The sequence below is a fragment of the Pseudonaja textilis genome, chromosome Z (assembly GCF_049901715.1).
Source record: "Pseudonaja textilis isolate UNSWEBS1 chromosome Z, rPseTex1.2, whole genome shotgun sequence".
Taxonomy (NCBI): domain Eukaryota; kingdom Metazoa; phylum Chordata; class Lepidosauria; order Squamata; family Elapidae; genus Pseudonaja; species Pseudonaja textilis.
Genome location: NC_142008.1, coordinates 1,360,898 through 1,378,262, shown reverse-complemented (window position 1 = coordinate 1,378,262; position 17,365 = coordinate 1,360,898). Strand labels below are relative to the sequence as shown.

Here is a 17,365-nt window from a genome sequence, read left to right as displayed (position 1 = left end):
CAGTCTGAAGGATTATGGGGACTGGAGGTCCATCCTCCTAATGCCTGCAGATTGGGGTCATGGGGATTGGATCCATCCTCCTGGGGGATTATGGGGATTGAGTCCATCCCTCCTGCAGTCTGAAGGATTATGGGGATGGAGGTCCATCCTCCTGCAGTCTGAAGGATTATGGGGATGGAGGTCCATCCCTCCAGCAGTCTGCAAGGATTATGGGGATGGAGGTCCATCCTCCTGCAGTCTGAAGGATTATGGGGATGAGGTCCATCCCTCCTGCAGTCTGAAGGATTATGGGGACTGAGGTCCATCCCTCCTGCAGTCTGAAGGATTATGGGGATGGAGGTCCATCCTCCTGCAGTCTGAAGGATTATGGGGACGGAGGTCCATCCTCCTGCAGTCTGAAGGATTATGGGGATGGAGGTCCATCCTCCCCCTCCTGCAGTCTGAAGGATTATGGGGACTGAGGTCCATCCTCCTAATGCCCAGATTGGGGGATTATGGGGATTGGAGGTCCATCCTCTCTGCAGTTATGGGGATGGGGGTCAATCCTCCTAAAGGATTATGGGGATGAGGTCCATCCTCTCCTGCAGTCTGAAGGATTATGGGGATGGAGGTCCATCCCTCCTGCAGCCTGGAAGGATTATGGGGATGGAGGTCCATCCTCCCAGAAGCCTGAAGGGATTATGACTGAGGTCCATCCTCTCCTAAAGCCTGAAGGATTATGGGGATGGAGGTCCATCCTCCTGCAGTCTGAAGGATTATGGGGACGGGGAGGTCCATCCTCCCCGTGCAGTCTGGAAGGATTATGGGGATGGAGGTCCATCCTCCTGCAGTCTGAAGGATTATGGGGGATCCATCCCTCCTAAAGCTCAAGGATTATGAGGTCCATCCTCCTGCAGTCTGAAGGATTATGGGGATGGAGGTCCATCCCTCCTGCAGCCTTGTGAAGGATTATGGGGGGATGGAGGTCCATCCCTCCTGCAGTCTGAAGGATTATGGGATGGAGGTCCATCCCTCCTGCAGGCTGCATTATGGGGATGGAGGTCCATCCTCCTGCAGTCTGAAGGATTATGGGGATGGAGGTCCATCCCTCCTGTAGTCCTGAAGGGGATTATGGGGATGGAGTGTCCATCCTCACAGTCTGAAGGGATTATGGGGATGGAGGCCCATCCTCCTGCAGTCTGAAGGATTATGGGGATGGAGGTCCATCCTCCTGCAGTCTGAAGGGATTATGGGGATGGGGGTCCATCCTCCTGCAGTGGGGATTATGGGATGGGGGTCCATCCCTCCTGCAGTCTGAAGGGATTATGGGGATGGAGGTCCATCCCTCCTAAAGCCTGAAGGATTATGGGGATGGGGGTCCATCCCTCCTGCAGTCTGAAGGGATTATGGGGATGGGGACCATCCTCCCTGCAGTCTGAAGGATTATGGGGATGGAGGTCCATCCTCCTGCAGTCTGAAGGATTATGGGGATGGAGGTCCATCCCTCTAATGCCTGCAGTCTGGGATTATGGGGATTGGGTCCATCCCTCTGTAGTCTGGAAGATTATGGGGACGGGGGTCCATCCTCCTTTAATGCCTGCAGATTGGGGGGATTATGGGGATTGGAGGTCCATCCCTCCTGCAGTCTGAAGGATTATGGGATGGAGGTCCATCCCTTCCTGCAGTCTGGAAGGATTATGGGATGCGGAGGTCCATCCCTCCTGCAGTCTGGAAGGATTATGGGGATGGAGGTCCATCCCTCCTGCAGTCTGGAAGGGATTATGGGACGGGAGGAGTGTCCAATCCCCTCCTAATGCCTGCAGATTGGGGGATTATGGGGATTGGAGGTCCATCCCTCCTGCAGTCTGAAGGATTATGGGGACGGAGGTCCATCCCTCCTGCAGCCCGGAAGGATTATGGGGATGGAGGTCCATCCCTCCCAGCCTGCTGATTGGGGGATTATAGGGATTGGAGGTCCATCCCTCCTGCAGTCTGAAGGATTATGGGGACGGAGGTCCATCCCTCCTGCAGTCTGAAGGATTATGGGGATGGGTCCATCCTCCTGCAGTCTGAAGGATTATGGGGATGGTCTGAAGGATCCATCCCTCCTAATGCCTGCAGATTGGGGATTATGGGGATGGAGTGGTCCATCCCTCCTGCAGTCTGAAGGATTATGGGGATGGAGGTCCATCCCTCCTCCCCGTAAGCAGTCTGAAGGATTATGGGGATGGAGGTCCATCCTCCTCCTGCAATGCCTGCAGATTGGGGATTGTAGGGATTGGAGGTCCATCCTCCTGCAGTCTGAAGGATTATGGGGATGGAGGTCCATCCCTCCTGCAGTCTGAAGGATTATGGGGACGGAGGTCCATCCCTCCTAAAGCCTGCAGTCTGAGATTATGGGGATGGAGTGGGTCGGAGTGTCCATCCTCCTGCAGTCTGAAGGATTATAGATGGAGGGGATTATGGGGACTGGAGGTCCATCCTCCTAATGCCTGCAGGATTGGGGGATTCCATGGGGATTGGGGAGGAGTCCATCCCATCCTGCAGTCTGAAGGATTATGGGGATGGAGGTCCATCCCTCCTGCAGTCTGAAGGATTATGGGGACGGAGGTCCATCCCTCCTGCAGTCTGAAGGATTATGGGGATGGGGTCCATCCCTCCTAAAGCCTGAAGGATTATGGGGACTGGAGGTCCATCCCTCCTAATGCCTGCAGATTGGGGGATTATGGGGATTGAGGTCCATCCTCCTGCAGTCTGAAGGATTATGGGGATGGAGGTCCATCCTCCTAAAGCCTGAAGGATTATGGGGACGAGGTCCATCCCTCCTGCAGTCTGAAGGATTATGGGGATGGGGGTCCATCCCTCCTGCAGTCTGAAGGATTATGGGATGGAGGTCCATCCCTCCTGCAGTCTGAAGGATTATGGGGATTGAGGTCCATCCCTCCTGCAGCCTGGGAGGATTGCGGGGATGGAGGTCCATGCAGATCTGGGAAGGATTATGGGGATGGAGGTCCATCCCCTCCTGCAGTCTGAAGGATTATGGGGATGGAGGTCCATCCCTCCTGCAGTCTGAAGGATTATGGGGATGGAGGTCCATCCCTCCTGCAGTCTGAAGGATTATGGGGATGGAGGTCCATCCCTCCTGCAGCCTGAAGGATTATGGGGATTATGGGGATTGGGGAGGTCCATCCTCCTGCAGTCTGAAGGATTATGGGGATGGAGGTCCATCCCTCCTGCAGTCTGAAGGATTATGGGGATGGAGGTCCATCCCTCCTGCAGTCTGAAGGATTATGGGGATGGAGGTCCATCCCTCCTAAAGCCTGAAGGATTATGGGGATGGAGGTCCATCCCTCCTGCAGTCTGAAGGATTATGGGGACTGGAGGTCCATCCTCCTGCAGTCTGAAGGATTATGGGGATGGAGGTCCATCCCTCCAGCAGGCTGAAGGATTATGGGGACTGGAGGTCCATCCTCCTAAAGCCTGAAGGGGATTATGGGGACTGAGGTCCATCCCTCCTAAAGCCTGAAGGATTATGGGGACTGAGGTCCATCCCTCCTAAAGCCTGAAGGATTATGGGGATGGAGGTCCATCCCTCCTAAAGCCTGAAGGATTATGGGGACTGGAGGTCCATCCCTCCTAAAGCCTGAAGGATTATGGGGACTGGGGTCCATCCTCCTAAAGCCTGAAGGATTATGGGGATTGAGGTCCATCCCTCCTGCAGTCTGAAGGATTATGGGGACTGTGGGGAGAGGTCCATCCCTCCTGCAGTCTGAAGGATTATGGGGATGGAGGTCCATCCCTCCTGCAGTCTGAAGGATTATGGGGATGGAGGTCCATCCCACTCCTGCAGTCTGAAGGATTATGGGGATGGAGGTCCATCCCTCCTGCAGTCTGAAGGATTATGGGGATGGAGGTCCATCCCTCCTGCAGTCTGAAGGATTATGGGGATGGGGTCCATCCCTCCTGCAGTCTGAAGGATTATGGGGACGGAGGTCCATCCCTCCTGCAGTCTGAAGGATTATGGGGATGGAGGTCCATCCCTCCTGCAGTCTGAAGGATTATGGGGATGGAGGTCCATCCCTCCTGCAGTCCATCCCTCCTGCAGTCTGAAGGATTATGGGGATGGGGAGGAGGTCCATCCCTCCTGCAGTCTGAAAGGATTATGGGGATGAGGAGGTCCATCCCTCCTGCAGTCTGAAGAGGATTATGGGGACGGAGGTCCATCCCTCCTAAAGCCTGCAGTCTGAAGGATTATGGGGACGGAGGTCCATCCCCTCCTGCAGTCTGAAGGATTATGGGACGGTCCATCCCTCCTGCAGTCTGAAGGATTATGGGGACGGAGGTCCATCCCTCCTGCACAGTCTGAAGGATTATGGGGACCATGGAGGTCCATCCCTCCTGCAGTCTGAAGGATTATGGGGATGGAGGTCCATCCCTCCTAAAGCAGTCTGAAGGATTATGGGGATGGAGGTCCATCCCTCCTGCAGTCTGAAGGATTATGGGGATGGAGGTCCATCCCTCCTGCAGTCTGAAGGATTATGGGGATGGAGGTCCATCCTCCTGCAGTCTGAAGGATTATGGGGATGGAGGTCCATCCTCCTGCAGTCTGAAGGATTATGGGGATGGAGGTCCATCCATCTCCTGCAGTCTGAAGGATTATGGGGATGGGAGGTCCATCCCTCCTGCAGTCTGAAGGATTATGGGGATGGAGGTCCATCCCTCCTGCAGTCTGAAGGATTATGGGGATGGAGGTCCATCCCTCCTGCAGTCTGAAGGATTATGGGGATGGAGGTCCATCCCTCCTGCAGTCTGAAGCGATTATCCTGGGGATGGGAGGTCCATCCCTCCTGCAGTCTGAAGGATTATGGGATGGAGGTCCATCCTCCTGCAGTCTGAAGAAGTTATGGGGATGGAGGTCCATCCCTCCTGCAGTCTGAAGGATTATGGGGATGGAGGTCCATCCCTCCTGCAGTCTGAAGGATTATGGGGATGGAGGTCCATCCCTCCTGCAGTCTGAAGGATTATGGGGACGGAGGTCCATCCCTCCTGCAGTCTGAAGGATTATGGGGATGGAGGTCCATCCTCCTGCAGTCTGAAGGATTATGGGGATGGAGGTCCATCCCTCCTGCAGTCTGAAGGATTGGGGATGGGGATGGAGAGTCCATCCTCCTGCAGTCTGAAGGATTATGGGGATGGAGGTCCATCCCTCCTGCAGTCTGAAGGATTATGGGGATGGAGGGTCCATCCCTCCTGCAGTCTGAAGGATTATGGGGATGGAGGTCCATCCCTCCTGCAGTCTGAAGGATTATGGGGATGGAGGTCCATCCCTCCTGCAGTCTGAAGGATTATGGGGATGGAGGTCCATCCCTCCTGCAGTCTGAAGGATTATGGGGACTGGAGGTCCATCCTCTAATCTGCAGATTAGAAGGATTATGGGGACTGGAGGTCCATCCTCCTAAAGCCTGAAGGATTATGGGGATGGGGGTCAATCCTCCTAAAGCCTGAAGGATTATGGGGACTGAGGTCCATCCCTCCTAATGCCTGCAGATTGGGGGATTATGGGGACTGAGGTCCATCCCTCCTAAAGCCTGAAGGATTATGGGGATGGGGGTCCATCCTCCAGCAGGCTGAGGATTATGGGGATGGAGGTCCATCCTCCAGCAGGCTGTGGGATTATGGGGATGGAGGTCCATCCCTCCTAAAGCCTGAAGGATTATGGGGACTGAGGTCCATCCCTCCTAAAGCCTGAAGGATTATGGGGATGGAGGTCCATCCTCCTGCAGTCTGAAGGATTATGGGGACGGAGGTCCATCCCTCCTGCAGTCTGAAGGATTATGGGGATGGAGGTCCATCCCTCCTGCAGTCTGAAGGATTATGGGGACTGAGGTCCATCCTCCTAAAGCCTGAAGGATTATGGGGATGGAGGTCCATCCCTCCTGCAGTCTGAAGGATTATGGGGACGGAGGTCCATCCTCCTGCAGTCTGAAGGATTATGGGGATGGAGGTCCATCCTCCTGCAGTCTGAAGGATTATGGGGACGGAGGTCCATCCTCCTAAAGCCTGAAGGGGATTATGGGGATGGAGGTCCATCCACTCCTGAAGTCTGAAGGATTATGGGGATGGAGGTCCATCCTCCTGCAGTCTGAAGGATTATGGGGATGGAGGTCCATCCTCCTGCAGTCTGAAGGATTATGGGGATGGAGGTCCATCCTCCTGCAGTCTGAAGGATTATGGGGATGGAGGTCCATCCCTCCTGCAGTCTGAAGGATTATGGGGATGGAGGTCCATCCTCCTGCAGTCTGAAGGATTATGGGGATGGAGGTCCATCCCTCCTGCAGTCTGAAGGATTATGGGGATGGGGGTCCATCCTCCTGCAGTCTGAAGGATTATGGGGATGGGAGGTCCATCCCTCCTGCAGTCTGAAGGATTATGAGGATGGAGGTCCATCCCTCCTGCAGTCTGAAGGATTATGGGGATGGAGGTCCATCCCTCCTGCAGTCTGAAGGATTATGGGGATGGAGGTCCATCCCTCCTGCAGTCTGAAGGATTATGGGATGGGAGGTCCATCCCTCCTGCAAAGTCTGAAGGATTATGGGGACGGAGGTCCATCCCTCCTGCAGCCTGAAGGATTATGGGGATGGAGGTCCATCCCTCCTGCAGTCTGAAGGATTATGGGGATGGGGGTCCATCCCTCCTGCAGTCTGAAGGATTATGGGGATGGAGGGTCCATCCTCTCTGCAGTCTGAAGGATTATGGGGACGGAGGTCCATCCTGCAGTCTGAAGGATTATGGGGATGGGGGTCCATCCCTCCTGCAGTCTGAAGGATTATGGGGATGGAGGTCCATCCTCCTGCAGTCTGAAGGATTATGGGGATGGGGTCCATCCTCCTGCAGTCTGAAGGATTATGGGGATGGGGTCCATCCCTCCTGCAGTCTGAAGGATTATGGGGATGGAGGTCCATCCCTCCTGCAGTCTGAAGGATTATGGGGATGGAGGTCCATCCTCCTGCAGTCTGAAGGATTATGGGGATGGAGGTCCATCCCTCCTGTAGTCCTGAAGGATTATGGGGATGGAGGTCCATCCCTCCTGCAGTCTGGAGGATTATGGGGATGGAGGTCCATCCTTCTTAAAGTATGCTGGCTGGGGGATTCTCAAAATTGGAGTCCATCTATTTTAAAGCCTTGTGCCCTGGGAATTGTGAGACTTGTAGTCCACTCATCTTAAAGTTGCCACAGTTGAAAAACGCTGGTAGAGTCTGAAGTTCAAAGGTGTCTCCCAGCTTTTTGACTCTTAAGCAACATCTTCTAGAAGATATAATGCTGAATGTCACAGCAAACTACGAGAATGAAGTGTGCCATCCTATAATTGATTCCCAATTCTCAAAATCCGGAACTAATCTGCTTTAAGGCCAGTTATTGCCATATAGTTTGTAATGTATTTTGAAATTAATGGATGGAAGCTGAATCAGGATATGTCCTTTGCAGTGTAGACCAATGAATAATGGAATGTCTGTCTATGTATCTATCTATGTATCTGTGTGTGTATCTATCTCAGATGAGGCCTTCATTTATTATCTCATCTGAGATTAATTTTCAGCTCGAGGCTACTTTCGTGTCAAATCCAACTGTTTCTCCACATTCAAATGGCCACGTGACCATAAAAGAGGATTTAAAAATGTTTTCTGAAGGAGAGCTGCTGTCAGCAAAGAAAACAATGCTCGGATGGAATGACATGACGCCACGTGGGGAATAGGACAGGGATTCGTGCTCGAGCCAAGGAAAGTTTCTCTCCACTGGTCTCTTTAGCTAGCACCGATGAGGTTTCCTAGCTCATGGCCAAGGCCTTGGTTCTTATTCCTCCTCCTCTTCTTTCTCCGCACAAATCCCCCCTTTGTTCTGATGACATTCCCTAGTTGGGCGATGAAACGCCCGCAGGAAAACCACCCAACTCACAGGGCACCAAGGACCCCACAGCCCTTTTCCTCCTCCTCCTCCTGCCTCCTACTAACACTGAGGGCGTTCCCTAGTTGGGCCATGAAATGTTGGTAAGCAAACCCAGCTCAGAGAGCACCAAGGGCCCTATGGGCCCTTTGTCCTCCTCCTCTTCCTTCCCTTCTCCTTCTCCCCTCCTCTGCAAACTCTCTTCTGGCACTGGTTGTGTTCCCTGGTTGGGCCATGCGTATCAGGAAACCCCCAAGCACAGAGACCACCTAGGCCTCCCCTCCGGCTCATCTGTTCCTCTCAACACCTGCCCGTCAAAGACGCAATCATGTCATTCCGGCCACGGACCTCCAGCTGCAGTTTCAAACTGTTGGCTGTGTTTCCTCTGCTGTCCCCGAGTTCTGCCATCCAGATCCAGAGGAGGGACAGGCCGTGGCACTCCAGGAAGGACTTCAGACAGGCCTGAGAATGGGTATTCTTAGATAAAACGAAAAAAAAGAGGAAGGGAAGGGAAGATGAGGACCAAACCGTTTTGGAAGCTCAAGTTGAAAGAAGAAGAAAAAAAAGGATAGAGATCACAAGGATCACAGTCGGCTTAGATCGATCAAAACGCACCACCATCCTCACAAGTGTTGCCTGGCATTTGAAGTGGCTAATGTCTTGTTTGAAAGACAATTGTGAGGCGAGGGGTTTAGGATCTGGGGAGACTTCAACTTGGCAGCCTCCATTCAAGTTTCTCAACTGATCTGCAGGAGAGGCACTGGCAACCCTTGGTGGGTTGATCTTCTCGAAGAGGACAAGGGCAGGGCGGACCTCTCAAATTCCCGCCTGCATTATTACACCACGGAAGTATGTGGGACGGAACTGCTCCTGCGCGGACTGCAGGTAGTCCTCAACTTACAACCGTTCATATAGTGACCCATTCAAAGTTACAACGGCACTGAAAAATGTGACTTGGCCATTCGACTTACAACGGTTGTGGTAATCCAGTCACGTAATCAAAATTAAAAAACATTGACTACTGGTTCGTATTTTGGGCATTGCAGTTAGTTAGTAGGCATTGTCTTGTACCCTATTGGCTTCCACAGCGGGAACGTTACCCTAAAATAATGTATTTTCCTGAGCTGCTTTTCTCTATAGTTGCAGTGAGTCTATCTAAAAATGCTATCCAGTAGTTCACAAGGTCAGCTCTCTCACATCAATCAATCAATTTGATCCTTCCAGTGTGTGCTTGCTTACTCTCTTATAATCCCTTTCTCTCCAACGAATGGAAATAGAGGGAGTCCTCAATTTATAAGCGTTCGTTTAGTGACTGTTCAAAGTTACAAAAACTTATGATCATTTTTCAGTTATGATTGTTCAAGCATCCCGATAATCATGTGATCAAAATTCAGACACTTGGCGACTCGTATTTATGATGGTTGCAGTGTTCCGAGAGTCACACGTTTCCACTTTGTGACCTTCTGACTAGCAAAAGCCGACGGGGAAGATGGATTCACTTAACAACCGTGTTGCTAATGTAACAACTGCAGGGATTCACTTAACAACTGTGGCAAGAAAAACCATAACATGGGAGAAAACTCACTTAACAAATGACTCGCTTAGCCACAGAAATTTTTACAATCAAATCCAGATTAAAACTCGGCCTGCCCTCCAGAATCAGTTTTTGATGTTGGCAGCCAAACAGGAGATGTTCTCCTGGGACATGCTATCGCAGAGGTCTTCAAATGTGGTAACTTAAAGACTTGTGGACTTCAACGCCCAGAATTCCCTAACCTGCCATGCCTGGTTGGGGAATTCTGGGCACTGAGGTCCACAAGTCTTAAAGTTGCCACATTTGGAGAGTCCTGTTTTATTGGATATTACCAATATCCAATAAAAAACCTATGCTTGACTTAGATGGAGGATTGTCCAACTTAACCCAAGATGAAACTCAACTTGAATGCAATGTGTGGTTGGCAGTTCAAGGGTGTGGTGGAAACCAGCTACTTCTTCACACAGGCCATTGCTATTAGGTGAACATGGTAACCGTGATTTGTTCGACCAAGTTCAAGAGTTTTTGTGGTGTAGGAACCGGTGCAAAGAGAGTTTCAATTCAGTTCTTGAAGAGGGCAATAGATTGGATGAAGGTCAAAAGAGAGTCAAACCAGACAAAATCAGATATTGTTAGTCAGTGACTCGTCTACTTGGCTAAAGGAGAATTTTAACCTTCAGGATCAACTGTGATGGTGTCCTTCTGTCTTGCATTGCCGGAACTCTGGCATGGTGCAAGATCCTTTTATTAAATTATTCTGGTATTTTATTTAGAACCCCATAGAAAAAGAATTAATGACCAAGTTATTAAAAATACAGATAGTCCTCATTTAGGAAAACTGCTTTAGTTCTCTGTCTTGGGCACAGACTGATCGTGGCTACTACGACTGACGAAAAGCCACTTTATGACCAATGCTCAGTTACGACATTCACTCCATCTGTTCTAGGTCTACCATTACAGTTAGTTAGTAGGCATTGTCTTGTGCCCGACACTGGGAACATGACCTGGAAAACCTATTTTCCTGAGCTGCTTTACTTTATAGTTGCAGTCTCTAAGAATGAAGCTCTCTCACCATAATCAATTAAATTGATCCTTCCGGGGGCTGGCAATGTTTAGCGTGTTCCTTTAAATAAGGGGTGTCCAACTCGTGTCATATGACGCATCCTGAATCCCCCGCTTTGCTAAACCGGGCATGGCCATGGTCAGCGCATGACCCATCCAGCCCGCAGGCCACAAGTTTGACAGCCTTTCCTTAAATGTATATTCCCCAAGTGCTATTGTGTTTACTCTCTTACAATCCCTTTCTCTCCAATGAATGTAAATACAGGGAATCCTCAATGGTTGTGCAAAAAGTGACTTAGGATAATCTTTCACACTTTTTGCAGCCTAGTCCTCAGAGTCACATGATTAAAATTCAGACGCTTGACAACTGATTTATATTTATGGCGGCTGCAGCGTCCCACGGGGAGAGGGCCACACGATCCCCTTTAGTGACCTTTCGACAAGCAAAGTCAATGGGTATCCAGATTCTCTTAACAGCCTTGTTGCTAATTTAACAAAAGCTGTGATTCGCTTAACAACTGTAGCAAGGAAGGTCTTAAAATAGGGCAAAACTCACTTAAATGTCTCACTTGGCAAAAAATAAAATAATGGGGCTCAATTGTGGTCCTAAGTCAAGGACTACCTGTACAAACTTCCATTCTCTTCTTGCTAAGCCTTCCAAATGGCTGTTAAGATTTGTCCTTTTACCCACTTTTGTGACCTGAGCTCTGAAAACCTTCCTTGCCCTTTGAGCTCACCCAGCTGTTTGTGGGTCACAATCGCCTCTCATGGCAGATTACAGGGAAGTTGAAGTAAAATTGTGATTTTTGATTTTTCACTGGTCAATCACTTCTTTTAATGACAGAGTTGGCGAAACCAAGTGCAATTCTTTAATGAGGACTTCCTGTAACTTCTTCTCCAGCATTAAGCAACACAGAACTACCGACCGTGCTCACTTATGGATGGGGACTGGGAGTGGCAATGCCATCACTAAGGGAGACAAGCCGTGAAGTGATATGTGATGTTACTGCAACTGACTTAAGAGTAACAATAACCGTGTTCGTTAGGCAACGCATGACTGCAATTTGAAAATTCCTGCTGGGTCACCTGGGGATCGTATTAATTGTTGGAATCCAGCAGGGGAAGATTGCAAAATGGAGATCACGGGAAGACAGGACGCTGTGACCATAGTAAATATGTGCTAACTGCCCAAATGACAATCCCGTGACTGCAGAGACATGGTGAAGGCCAAGGTTCAGACACGAAATTTCTTACTGAAGCGACGCCGTAGCTTCAAATGGTCGCTGAATGGGGAAGTTGGTTAACAAATATTAACGATACAGATAAATAGGGCAGTTCCTCTAAGAACGAGAAAGGCTAGCTAGAAATATGATTAAGGGCCGCTTGGATGATATTATATAGAACTGTGATTGCGAACCTTTGGCACCCATGCCAGAAATGGCACACGGAGCCACTTCTGCCAGCATGCGAGAGGCTGCCTGGGAGAGCCCCACTGTGCATGTGCAACCCACCAGCCAGCCGATTGTCCGGTAACTGCCGTGCAAGCGCAAGGGGAGACGCGAGCGTGGGACGCGTGCACAGGCATGCGGTGTGTGGGTTTGTGTGCGCATGCCCAGAGGCATGCGGTGCAGGGGAATCACACACGCATTGCATCATGAGTGTAGGCACACGAACACATATGCATGCACTTTTGGCACACAATGTGGAAGAGGTTCACCACCACAGATATAGAACGTGGAATAATAGTGCTGGAAGGGAACCTGGAGGCCTTCTAGTCGGACCCCCCCTGCTCCTGCCTATAGGGGATCAGAGGCTTTGAATAGGGTTCAGTCTTATCCAATAAAAGGGTCATTTGGCAAATAACCCAATATTGTGTATTGCGTAAAAGCTGGTTTAAAAAATAGTTGTGCTTGCCATATAAATATATATTTAATTTCATTGAGGTCTCTGAAGGCTGTTTAACACAAACAGGCAGGTCCTCATTTAATGAGGTCAACTCATGTGAAATGGTCACTAAGTGAAAACTGCAATAGCCTAAGTGTGATCATTGTACATACAACTTGACTACGGATTTTTGTATTCAATTTTTTTTATTTTTCATAAAGTGGACAATTTAATAACCTTTAAACATTCCACTTCACAGATCTCTTCAATTCCAACATACGCTCGCCAGAAAAAATACACTGTAATAATTTACTACCTTTCAAAAACTTTGCATATTTTTATGACAATCTAAAGGACACCAAGGTTTTTAAAGCCTTAACACTGTAGCCGTATGTTTTTACACAACTACCCTACATAGAAAACGAAAGCGTTAAACTGAATCCCAACGTACGAAAAGTTGGCTTATTACACAAGTACAAAATGTTGCTTTACAAAAATAAAACAGTTCAACATCTGATTTTTGCAGTTACAGGACCTGCAAAGATCAAACTATTCAGAAATAAACCCCAAAATTAGTCTTTTTTGAATGAAGGCAAATTAAAGTCTTTTTCTGCATTTAAAAAAAAAAATTCAGCTAGCGGGCATAGCTGAGGGCTGACAATTGTCTGGGTATTTTATTTCAATCCCTGGAGAGGAAAGGAAGAACTAACTTTCTTAAAGAACGCACTAATTTTAGTTTGCATTCTGCTTTCTCTTTTCTTCTTCATATATTTCATGGTAACAGTGCAGGATTTGGTGGACTCTCTCACGTACCCTTTCAAAACGTTCTACATCCAGATCCATCCTTTCTAACTCTGATAAAATGTTGTCAACCTCTGTGAAAACACAAGCCAACCTTCTCATGGTGAATTTTTTAGCCTTAATTTTTCTTTTTTCCTTTCGTTTTCCTTTTTCTTCTTCCTCTTCCTCCACAACCTCCTGGGCTGACAATTCTTCTCTTAGCTCGATTAATTCTTTGACAGAAAGCTCTCCTTCCATAGACGCTATCCACTTTCTCACGGCTTCAGCGTCAACCTGTAAACCGAGGGTTTGCGAGAGAGCCAAAATGTTCTGGTTTGTTTTCCCCAAATCTTCGTCAGGGTTGTCAAATCCTTCGAAGTTCCTGACAAGATCTGGGAAACGTTTTAAGCACTTTCCCCAAATGCCTTGCATGCACGGCGCAGCGACGCCCTGCCACGCTCTGACGATGTTTTCCATGCAGTGGAGGATATCGTACCGTCTCCAAAACTCGTTCAAGCTCACCCTGCTTTTTTCCATCGTGGCTACCGCTTCGGTCAAGAACTCCTGTAAATAACACGCCTTGAATGATGCCATGGCCCCCTGGTCCATCGGATGCAAGAGAGGGCTCGTGTTTCTGGGCAGGTAAACAACCTTCACATCTGCCTGGAGATCATCCAGAGGCGAGGGATGTCCTGGTGTGCTGCCGAGGATCAGGAGAATCTTAAAAGGAACCCTCGTTTGCGAGCAATAGTCCTTGGCTTGGGGCACAAAGTAAGTCCTCAGCCAGTGCTCGAAGAGGAAGTGGGTCATCCAAATATTCCGACCGGATTGGTAATGCACCGGAAGGGTGTCCTTTTGGAACGCACACGGATCCTCCGATTTGTGGATCAGAAATGGCTTCAGCTTGAAACCGGCAACGTTTCCGCCCAACAGCAAGGTGATTCGGTCATGAAAAGTTTTACACACAGGTACAGCTTGAGCTTCTGGGCACAGGTGGGTGCCCTCTGGCCATTTTTTCCAAGATAACCTAGTTGAGTCCACGCTGAATATCTGTTCAGGCAGATATCCCCCTTCTGCTAAGACCTCGTCAAGCTCGTCCCGGAACCGCTGGGCAGCTTGTTCGTCAAGGCCTGTGGTTTCTCCTTGGTGGGTATGTTTCGGTAATTAAATCTTCGCTGAAACCGCAGAAACCAGCCGCGGCTGGCGTCGAAGGTTTTGGTGCACGCTTCACCGGCTCGCTCCTTCAGCATGGCGAAAATGCCGCGTGTCTTCTCCTGAATGCGATGCAAGCTGATTGGTTCCCCCTTGCGGACCTGATCCTCAATCCACAGCACCAGCATTTGCTCTGTCTGGTGGATGAGGCCCATTCGGTGCCTTGTTATGGTGGTGTCCGTTCCCGTGGATCCTTTGACCAGTGCTCGGATCTTCTTCCTGTCCCTCAAAATCGTCCAGACGGTGGTGTGAGCTAGTCCTTCTTCTCGGGCGATGAGATTAGTCTTCTTCCCGGCTTCGTGCGCTTTGATGATCTTCATCTTCATGTTGAGATCGATGGTCCTCCTTTGCTTCTTGACACTCCTTTTGGCTGAAGTGGCGGCCTCTGGCTTTGCAGACACCTTGGTATGGGGTGCGACCAGGTGGACGACGGCTTTCCGTCGTCTCGTTATCGTTTTTCTTGTCCCTGGTAATTCCTTCAAGGCTTCTCTGATCCTTTTCGAATCCTTCAAAATTGTAAATATAGTGGTGTGCCCCAGGCCTTCTTCTCGGGAAATAGCGGACACCTTTTTCCCACCTTCATACGCTTCAATAATCTTCATCTTCCGATCAAGACTGATGGATGTCCTACGCTTCTTGCCACTTCCAGCAGATGAACTGGGGGTGGTAGGCTTTGAAGACGGCTTGGTTGGGATTTGAACTTGCAAGCATCTTGGTTTGGGGGAGAGGGGAGGGATTTGGGTCAACCGACATATTGGTGTGGGATGTGGGTGGGTGAACCCGGTCCTCCCGAGGTTTTGTGATAACTGTTCTCGTCCCTGGTAATTCTTTCATGGCTTCTTTGATCCTTTTCTGGTCTCTCAAAATCGTGAGGATGGTGGTACGAGCCAGGCCTTCTTCTTGAGCAATAATCTGCGCCTTCTTCCCGGCTTCATATGCTTTGATGACCTTCATCTTCAGATCAAGACTGATGGTTTTCCTAGACTTCTTGCTATGCCCTTCAGTTGAGCTGCGGGGCTTTGGCTTTGCAGGTGCCTTGGTGTGGGGCGTGAGTGGATGTAGGAGGCCTTTCCGTGCTTTTGTGATCCTTTTTCTGGTCCCTGGTAATACCTCGAGGGCTTCTCGGATCCTTTTCTTATCCTTCAAGATGGTGGAATAGGACAGACCTTCCTCTTTCGCCATGATCAGCTTCTTCTTCCTGGCACGGTATGCTTTGACGATCTTCATCTTCAGATCAAGACTGATGGATCTCCTTCGCTTCTTGCTGCCTCGTTCCGTCGAAACGAGAGCTAGAGACACCTTGGGACAGCTTCTGGATGTGTGTGGGAGGTCCTTCTGCTCCCTTGTCCTTGGTGATCCACTCATGGCTTCTCTGACTCTTTCCTTGGATGAGATGGTGGAACAGGCCGGGTCTTCTGCTGATACTGGATCCACCTTCTTCTCGTCATTGTGGGCATTGACAGTCATCATCGCCTGACTGAGGTCAATTCTAGTCTCTTTGCTACTACTTTCATCCTCTGGCTTCAAAGACATCTCAGTATGGGGTGTAACTGTGTGGGTGAGATCTTCCTGCTGCCTTGCTGTTACCTTCATCCCTGATGTTCTTTTTATCCTCCTTTCTGATCCTCTTCTTGTTCTTCAAAATGGCCGGGATGGTGGAACGGGCCAGCCTTCCTCCTCTTTCTTCTTCCGTGTCCATCTTCCCGGCATTGTGGGCACTGAGGTCTTTCATCTTCGAATTGAGATCGATGGCCTTGCTTTCCTCCCCGCTACTTCCTTCATCTGAAGTGGGGTTCTTGGCTTTTGAAGACATCTTGGTATGGGGTATAAAGGCGCGTAAATAGTAAATAAGCAAGTGAAAAATTAAGAGCAGGTTATACACGAGCGCGGTTTAACTAACTGCAATGACACACTCAGGACTGGAATGGCACAGGGTTGGACTAGAAGACCTCTAAGACCCCTTCCACCTCTGTTATTCTGAAATCTTACAGGGTTCTCCTGCTTGAGCAGGGGAGGTTTCACTAGGAGGCTTCCAAGATCCCTTCCAATTCTGTTAATCCTGATCGAGAGCGAGACACTGTAAAGGTCATAAAAGCAGGAATGGTCATAGCCATCTTATTTTACAGGGAGTCCTCAACTTACAGCACAATTGGGGCCAGAAATTCTGTTGCTAATAGAGACAGTTGTTTTAAGGAAGCTGTGTTCGATTTTATGATTGTTTTTTTTTTCTTTTTTTGCCATGCTGTTAAGCAAATCACTGCGGTGGTTAAACCAGCCACGTGGCCGTTAATTCTGGCTTCCCCCACAGATTGGACTTGGCCACAAATGGCGATCAGGGGATCCCAGGATGCTGCGACCGCCGTAAGTACATCCAAGTGCCCGAATTTTAATCGTGGTGATTGTGTAGATGCTGCAATAATGATTCGTAACCGAGAAGACCTGGGCCTTTTTTTTTTTTTTTCAGGTCACTTTTTTCAATGCTGTCATAACTCCGAAGCAAATGGTTGGAAGCCGAGGACCGCCCATACGGTCAACCTGCTTGCGGATGGGTGGCTATCTGAGGTATTTGCTAAACAGGAACAACCTTAGAAGAGTTTCAAGTTATTACCGCCCCCCCCCCCCACCCATCGTAATTGAAAAGGGAGGGAAGAGGAGCTGCCAAAATAATGTGCCTCAGCCAACTCCTTGTGAGAAAATCTATGACAGGAACCCTCCCTTGTGCTATAGGCACCATCACCAATGTGTTTAGCCCAATTCATCAACCGCTTCCCAAAGGCAGAATTTACAATCTGGCCCAAAATCCAGGTGGTTTGATCTAGGAAGGGAACTAAAAACCCTACGACGAATCCATGGATGGTTCCCCCAAAATTATTGGAAGTACAGGTAGTCCTCGGCTTAAGACCACAATTGCACCCAAAATGTCTGTAGCTGAGACATTTGTTAAGTGAGTTTTGCCCCATTCCGTGACCTTTC

At 49.5% G+C, this 17,365-nt stretch overlaps 1 protein-coding gene across 1 annotated transcript in view; it reads right to left on the bottom strand.

Moving 5' to 3' along the window:
- Positions 1 to 17,365, bottom strand: part of SETD2 (SET domain containing 2, histone lysine methyltransferase) — a 72,671-nt gene that overhangs the window by 25,644 nt on the left and 29,662 nt on the right. Inside the window, 1 exon segment of the mRNA XM_087917124.1 lies at positions 8,269 to 8,397. Within this exon segment, the coding sequence (XP_087773250.1) occupies positions 8,269 to 8,397 (129 nt within the window).